We start from the raw sequence: 8,519 nt of genomic DNA on the forward strand, positions 1-8,519 counted from the left end.
AGCTGTCGAACAATGCGCGGGTTAGAGAAAATGATACCGAAGATCGTGTTGTTCGGATTTAAAAACTACGAGATGGTCAACAAAAAAAACGAGTGGCAGTGAGTGGAAGGACTCGAAAGGACTCGAAACAGAAACGGCAGGACTTGAGACTTGACTTGACACTTTCCAGTCTTGACTTGGATTCGACTCGGACTTTGCCTATTTTGACTTGAGACTTGACTCGGACTTGAGTGCAAAGACTTGAGACTTGCTTGTGACTTGCAAAGCAATGACTTGGTCCCGCCTCTGCTGTTCACAGACTCCTTGACGACTCCTTGACGCAATTGCTAGTGCCTTACGCTTTGTTTTAACAGAGTCAAATTGCAGGGGGAACAACAGCTTCGGGTCGCTTTGCATAAGTACATGCTACACCTACTGTAATCAGTTGTTCTGACATTTCTGGGTGCACTTTTGTTTGGTGTTTTTTTCTTTCTCGGGATCAGTGGTATCACGTGACGCAGAGGTTTATTCTTTATGCTACAAAATAAGATAATAACAACAGGTCCCAACACGCTGTGTGTGTGTGAGTGAGAGTGTGAGTGTGAGGTAATCTCAGCCCCCGCCTCCCTGCATTCATGAATCCACTCTTGTGTGTCCGTTTTACATTTGCCGCTCTTCGTGCGCATCATTTGAATATCCAATGCGAGTGCCTGCGCTCGTTTTTAATTTACAGCGATCGCCATGTCGTCGAGCGGCAGGAGATATATATCTGCGCAGATGTAATTGGGCTTCTGTTCTCATGGTGAGGTGGACCCGTATCGTGTTCTGGTTACACCGTGTAGTCATGACCTTCAGCAAAAACACACACAAAAAAATAAAAATAAAAATACAAAAATAAGAGACGAGGCCCAGACGTAACAAATCCTTCTGTATTAAACAAGACGTTTTCACGCTGACACAATATATGAATGAAACAAAGGGATAGAATAAATTAATATTTTTAATAAATAAATAAAGAAAATCCAGTTGGCTGAACAAAACGTACAAAAGCATCTTCAGTGAATTAATTGCAGTTGCTGGCTGTCTTGAACCTGTTTGACTTCATTAAGCAGATTCATTGCACGGACAGTGTGTTATTTCACGTGACATTAGCTCACGTTGTTCACTAAAGAGAATAACTACCTCCACCGCTAACAAGCGCCGCCGCGCTTCATCATGCAGTTCTGCTCGCGTGTGGCGTGACGGCACGTGTGCCCTCTCTCCCGTGTGCGCAGTGCCTGACCGTCTGTGTCTGTGTGTTAAACCGGATGCTCAGCCATTTTTTTTGTCTCAGTACAGATTTGGTTTCATTGTGTTGTTGTTACTCTGTGGAGAGCTCTTGAGTAAGTGGCGTTGCCCGAGTCGGTGCTCATATCCGTGATAAATGGGGCCCATTTATTCAGCGCCACAGCCTGGCTGATGACTCAGGGCCGGCGACCTGGTGGCATAAAATATTCTTGTACAGACAGAAATCACAGTGATGACAACACGGGCTTCTTTATATATATATATGAAAAAAAAAAGGGGACACGTGTGAGGCAGGGACACTGATGAGGATCCTCATAATTTCTTCTGTATGCTACAAATTACGGCTGGGCGATTAATCGAAATCTGATTTCAGTTACGATTTTGCCTTCCCACGATCATGAAAAGAAGACAATTGAAATGAAACGATTATTGTCCAAATCGTGTGATGTCACTTTGCCCCCCCCCCCCCCCGAACACAAAGAGCATATAAGCCTCGACAGTGGACGCATGAGAATCCACTGTAGAGGCGTATATGCAACACTGCCATCAGAACCTATTCTTATCATAGAAAATGACATTTCAATAGCTGTCCACTGTAGTGACCGTCATGCATGAAAGGGATATTGTAGCGGAGTGGTAAAATTATTGTTTTCATGAGAAAGCGGTTTATTTCCGTTGAGTCAGTAGACACTGTTGTTGGCCACAGTGTACACTAAAACCTACTGACTGCTCGCCGCAAGAAAACCCGACATAATCCACGCCGGCTCGACAGAACAAAACCAAATGCACATGCGCACTATACCTTGTTGCGTTCAAGGCCCCCAGGAAAAAAGAGAAAACAGCTAGAACACAGAACAGTCATTTCAGGGACAATATAGTGTTATTGTTATGTAACAATAACACACAACCTGGAGCCATCATGGAGGAGAAAAAAAAACACAAACGAAAGAAAATAAATATGGCCCTGTACAATGTGTATGGAGTACAACCTTTGAATGTAAACAAAGTTGTTTTCTGCATATAGCGCCGCATAAGGACATATATTTGTCCGAGCTGCTCATTAGATTCTGTTGGGGTTTTTTTTTATGTTGTACGTTGGAAAGTTGGAGTTACGTCCTTTTTTTTTTTTTTTTTTTTTTTTTTTTTATGAGAGACCAGCTTTTTCTGTACTGCCATTCAAGTACATCTGCGACATCATGAAGTGCTGAAATATCGGATAATCAAACAGGCATCTGTCAAAAGAAGAGTACTCTATTCTATTCCTGTGGGTGAAGTTCTGAACAAGACCCTCGTAGTAGATTTAGAAAAGATCGCAACGTAACCACGAAACGCCTTAGATCAGGCATGGTCCACCAAACTTGTCCAAATTATATATTGTATATTTATATATATTGTATATATATTTTATATATATATTTTATTGTGATTATACTTCTGCCTTCTCGCTGCAATGCTCACGTGGTCCCTATAGATGGCAGAGCCCTATAAATGGCCTGTCTTAGATGGAGGACAACGTAAAGACGGATGCACACAGAGTTACATTCAAGCTTCAGATTTTTTTTATCACTCCTTCTCCTTCACCAATGTAACCCCTGTTTTCTTTGCAGCTATGTTTGCTGTGACACCCAGTCAGAAATGCGAGAGTGGTACGCAAATTTTCTCAGCGTCCAGGTGTGGTTTGTGTTCTCTTATTATTTTCAACTTTGCCATTTTCCTTTATCGTTGTTTCTTGTTTTTTTTTTTTTTGTTTTTTTTATTGACCGTCTGTCCTCTCCCCCCAACAAAGTACAACGGTGACGTCTGGCCTCAGGACGGTCTGCAGCAGACGAGGGTGAGCCGCGTGTTGCCCAACACGCACCACGGTAACGTTTCACTGATACCCCTGCGTGGCAGTGAGAATGAGATGCGGAACAGCGTGGCAGCTTTCAGCCAAGACCCTCTTTCTGTGAGTGAACCGACCAATCAGTGGAACTAATCTGGGACGAGCCTGCGAGCTCTCGTCAGAGCCGTGGGCTTGAAACCAGAGACATTGATGCTGCACAGGTGCTCCAGATCCTCAACCTTAATTAGAATCCAAGAGGTGAACTCATCTGCATTCGATTTTTATTCGTGAGCTTGGGATTTTAGACCCTGAGATGCTAAATGGGGGAAAAACTCACGCATTGTTTTCTCTGTGTAATTCAGTGCCGCAGTCGAAGGTTGCACCCGTGCAGGATCGATAGTCTCTGCTCTGTGATTCATCAATGATTTAATCGTCATGACAGGATCTGGGTTTTGGAACTTTGGCCGACGACCACGAATAGATTTCATGGATCCTCGTGAAATGTACGTCGCAGGTCAAAATCACAAACGAGGATCGCTTGCTTTAAATGTTAAACACCCAACTGGACCGCGTTAGGATCTGAAATGTCATCATCCTCGGCTTGTATTTTCGTTAAAAGAAATTGGAAGCAGTCATCCAGAATAACTCGCTCACTTTGACTTATTGCGAGGCTGCAGTCTGACGTGCACTGTTCTCCTCCTGCTGTTAGTAGTCATCACACACCTCTCATTAGCAGCTAGCTACAGACCGAGGCAGCACATCAGATGTCTGCCTTTTCATCTGTTGCTGTTCATGTCATACTGGGGCGCCCGGGGGGGGTGCGCTGTTGTTTCTTTGAGAAGTACCTGTTTGGAAAAAGGTCTCTCTCTCTCTTTTTTTTTTTACTTATTTCTGAGAATGAATGGGAATCCGAATTCCTGAGACGGTGAGAGATGATGTGTGATCACCCTGGTGATGGGACTGCAACAGCTGCTGGTTGCTGGGTTCTTAGTGTGTGTGTGAGAGAGAGAGAGCGCCTCAGTGTCTGTGTGGTTGATGTCTGACACACTGATGGTTGTTTTGTCATGTCTCATCTTCATTACCCAAATTGTTAATGTGAAACAGTACAAATATGTATTTGTTTTACTTTTGTCCTTAAACACACCAGAACAGGGGTGGGCAAACGTTTTGGTCCCCAATTGGTCCTAAAATTTGACAGGCTATTTTATTCATTATATATATATATATGTATGTGTATGTATATGTATATATATGTATAAATGTGTATATGTATATATGTTTATATGTATATATGTATATGTGTATATGTGTATATATATGTGTATATATGTATATATGTATATGTATATATATGTATAAATGTGTATATGTATATATGTATATGTGTATATGTGTATATATATGTGTATATATGTATATATGTGTATATATGTATATATGTATATATGTATATGTATATATGTATATATGTGTGTATGTATATATGTTTATATGTATATATGTATATGTGTATATGTGTATATATATGTGTATATATGTATATATGTATATGTATATATGTATATGTGTATATATATGTGTATATATGTATATATGTATATATATGTATATATATTATTAATCTATCTGGTCAGGAGCAGATAGATGAATTACTGAACTAAGATAAAAGTCATGCACAAAGGCAAAAATGCTAAAAGGCTTTTAGCCTTCCCTACGCCATCTACAGAGTAAATGTGATAATTCCAGAGAAAAGCCAGAAGTATAATCACAATACAAAACAATTATATAATTTGAACAAGTTTGGCGGGCCGCATGGCAAAACTGAACGGGCCGCATCCAGCCCCCGGGCCTTAGTTTGCCCATGCCTGCACCAGAACATCACTTTGACATTGAAATCTAGTTTGATTTTTTTTTTAAATAACCATTCACTTCTATTTGTAGACTTAGAACATAAAAGGTGTATGATGAATGAAGGCTCCCTCAGTTAGGGGCCGTCCTCCAGTTTTCACATATCACTTCTGCCACAAGTTTCAAATGTCTGCACATGTTTGAACAACAGCATTATCGTCACTGCTCTATTTTTTTTGTTTTATATCTTTCAGCTTTTTAGGGATGTTCCATAATCTTTGCTTGAGAACAGGTAAGGATCCATTTAAGTCACCCAGTCTCGACTTTTGGTTTTTGATACGTGCACTTCACCCACTGGTCACAAATTTGTTTCACGCTCCTTGTATTGTGAGACAGTTTGTTTTTGGTCATGAGCAGAAATCCCACGGAGGCAGATTATTTTATTCCTAATAATCTCAAATACAATTACAAATGCTGCGCAACATGAACCCTTGTCTATATGAGACGCAGGTTATCAAGTCATTTGTATGGGTATTGTATGAATTTGTCCTTTCAGATTGACACCAAATAATGTTTAAGGGGTTTTTTTTCTTCGGCTGTTAAAGATAATGAATTAACAAATCTTGAGCTAAAATGACTTGATATTCAATTATTGAATTACCCTAGAGTCCAAATGGACAGATGTTGTGTTGGTTTATCCGTCAGTCTGTGTGTCAGTTATTCATCTGGTCTCTCAAACCCCGCTTATTAAGTCATCATGTCAGTGACCTAATGTCTGGTTGCCATGGCTCCAAGACATTCACAGCCTGGATGAAAGATTTAAGCCTAATTTCTCAAGGGAGTTGGTTATGAAACACATTTTTTAATAATGAATTAAAGCTAATGACCGGTTTCGGCCTGTAGAAATCATTTTTGTTTTCAATGAGAAAAAGATTAAACCCACATTTTACCCTGTCCTTTTTTTTTTTGGAAGGGCAGATGGTCAGACTCATCAGGTGATCTCCAAGCACGGCAGTTACATCACTGCTGGAACGAACGCAGCAGAGAAACGGATTCTCCCGCTGCACCAGAGCTGCTGCCTGAGAATAAAACTGATCACCGGTTTTTCCTTGTACACAACAGTGATGTACGGTATTAGCGTGTCGACACAGGCCGATGGACAATTACCAGTCTGAACATTTCCTTAACATCAGTTCCAGCCCGTAGTGGATCAGTGTGGTCAGTCAAATGTCCTACTTTAGTCATGTGATACAGAGGCATGGAAAAGACATACTAGGTTAAAAAAACAAAAAAAACAACCAACCTTAGGCTAATCTATGCACTAGCATTGAATGCTAATGTTTTTTTAATAATACAAATATTAGCGAAAACAATGATATGTTACGCCGTCTAAAGAGACTTTAGTCTGCAGACAGGTTTGTGAATACACTTAGTGTAAATATACTGCAGGTTACATGTGTAAATATGAGTCACTAGGGGTTTACTTTAGAGAGTACAGGAAGGACAGATGTTTGCTGAAGCAATACAAAATGTTGTATATTTTTAAATATTAACGCAAAAAAAAAAAAAAAAAAAAAGGTCAACGGTCAGGTCAGAACCTGCTACAATAGGGAGAGATAAATGAGTAGAAGTGTTGCCGTTGTTCTTGATCTTTATTTAAATAAATCCTGTTTGCCCGTCTGGCTGTAGGTCACATTTCAAACCCTTTTTTACTTATTCATCATGTTTCTGGCCTGATCTGTTTGTCCTCTCTCTATATTTCCCTCACTCTCTCTCGCGCTCTCGCTCGCTCTCCTCCCTTCCTCCTACTCTCCCTATCGTCAGCGCTGCCTCCAGTGTAGATGGCAGCATTTTGCAGTTTCATCACTGAGCAGCAGTGTATCTGAAGAATTAGATCTTTTTTTTTTTAGGTTTTTTGATTGAATAATACATTTATTTTAGGTTAATTTGTTTTGGGGTTGTTTTTTTTTGCATCTCCATTATCGGGACGTAGTCTTCAGGCACACTAGACAAACTTTAAAGCTGTGGCCTCTTCCTCTGTGCAGCGTGTTGTGTTACTGGGTCCAAACGTGCTCCATTATCGGGACAAAGTCTTCTGGCCTCTTCCTCTGTGCCGCGTGTTGTGTTACTGGGTCCAAACGTGTTTTAGGGGAAGTCAAAAAGTTCCGAGGCAAGTTTATGAAAACAAATCTATTTTTCTCCACTTCTGCAAATGGTATTTACATAAAAGAAAATGACATGTTGAGATGTCTTAGTATAAAACCACTTCCTTTTGAAACTTTTTTTGTTTTCCAGTTCTGGGAAGAGAACAAAAACAGACTGAGGTCGATCGAAACCTATTTTCTTAAATAATAATAATGTTTTCCATTTAATTTTTGGTCAAATAAAATGTTTGCTCTGATTTCACAATTTTAAAAAGTTTTTCAAAGGTTAAAAACACGCAGAAAAAAAAATAAAACATTAGTTTTATAATAAATGATGAAATGTCAAAGTTGTTGGAAATGTGTTTTAGTTATTAAAATATAAAACCTTAAAAAAAAAAAAATGCATCTGTCTTAGAACTTTTTCACTTTTTCACATTCACATCTTTTTCTCTCTCTTTTTTTTTTTAAAACATGTGCTTTGACCAGTGAGATATGTTAAGGTTTTAAACACCTGTGTAAATATAGTAAATACACTTTGCTGTATTTGTTTGACTGTGTTATTAGATGCAGGTCCAACCTGAACAGAGGAAGAGAAGTTCAAATATAACTATAGTGCCTAGAGAAACTATGACACGCACCTTCATTTTATGGTCAATCTAAAAACAAACCTCTGTGGTGATGTTTATCGCCAGGAAAACATAACTAAACTGTTCAAATGAATCATATTTTCACCTGCAGGAGCCTTTAAATGACTGACATCTCGGCATCAATCATTCAACAGCAAAGTGTGTGCAGCCTGTGGTGCTCTGCCGGCTAACATTCATCTCATCCCTATTCCACCTTGTATCACCTCAGTGCCTTCTGGGGTCACATTTTAAATCCTTCATTTTTTTTTTTTTTGTGCTGTGATGAATCACCAAAACCCCAGTGTATAAATGTTGGCTCATGTCAGGCACAGTTGCATTCTAAAAATATATAAACATCCAATTGCCGTATTTTTTGGCCTTTTTTTTTCATCCCTTTGGCTGGGTTTGCGACTTTTGTTATTTTCACTCTTGACTTCCGCCAGAGGGCGCTCTAGGCTTGTGTAACAGCATCTGCTACTCCTTTACCACTGGAAATTTCCATGTTCGTTATTTTCACACTGACAGCCGCTAGAGGGCACTTGGTTTTTTTTTTCTTCTTAATTATGCTTTTTTTTTTTTTTTTGGCTGGTGCGACTTATACTCCGGAGCGACTTATTGTCCGGAAAATACGGTCATTTAAAAAACACATAGATCTCCACTTTGTCCCTAATTTCCTAAACATTTGCACATTGATTTGGCTCACTGTTAACGTCCACGTTTGGCCACTAGGACGTCGGAGACGTCATTAAAATTTTACGATTTTTTTTTTTTCTTCTTCTGCATCCATCTGATTTTGCATCCAATAAACACATA

The 8,519-nt window shown here is 39.5% G+C and overlaps 1 protein-coding gene and 1 long non-coding RNA gene across 7 annotated transcripts in view; both read left to right on the forward strand.

Moving 5' to 3' along the window:
* arap1 (ArfGAP with RhoGAP domain, ankyrin repeat and PH domain 1) overlaps positions 1 to 6,513 on the forward strand; it is a 40,852-nt gene extending 34,339 nt beyond the window's left edge. For 3 of the 6 annotated variants that reach the window (XM_025054875.1, XM_025054873.1, XM_025054878.1), the window contains 4 exons: positions 2,874 to 2,937; positions 3,053 to 3,211; positions 5,191 to 5,228; positions 5,915 to 6,513. In XM_025054875.1, the coding sequence (XP_024910643.1) occupies positions 2,874 to 2,937; positions 3,053 to 3,211; positions 5,191 to 5,211 (244 nt within the window). In that variant the 3' untranslated portion in view covers positions 5,212 to 5,228; positions 5,915 to 6,513. Of the gene's footprint in view, positions 1 to 2,873; positions 2,938 to 3,052; positions 3,212 to 5,190; positions 5,229 to 5,909 lie in introns of all 6 variants that reach the window. The other 3 variants (XM_025054876.1, XM_025054877.1, XM_025054874.1) reach the window with 3 other exon arrangements.
* LOC112486915 (uncharacterized) lies at positions 3,206 to 3,932 on the forward strand. Its single transcript, XR_003049493.1, has 2 exons — positions 3,206 to 3,346; positions 3,451 to 3,932. It is a non-coding gene; the product is annotated as an uncharacterized LOC112486915 (long non-coding RNA).
* Positions 6,514 to 8,519: the final 2,006 nt, after the last annotated feature.

The sequence above is a fragment of the Cynoglossus semilaevis genome, chromosome 4 (assembly GCF_000523025.1).
Source record: "Cynoglossus semilaevis isolate Cse_v1.0 chromosome 4, Cse_v1.0, whole genome shotgun sequence".
NCBI lineage: Eukaryota > Metazoa > Chordata > Actinopteri > Pleuronectiformes > Cynoglossidae > Cynoglossus > Cynoglossus semilaevis.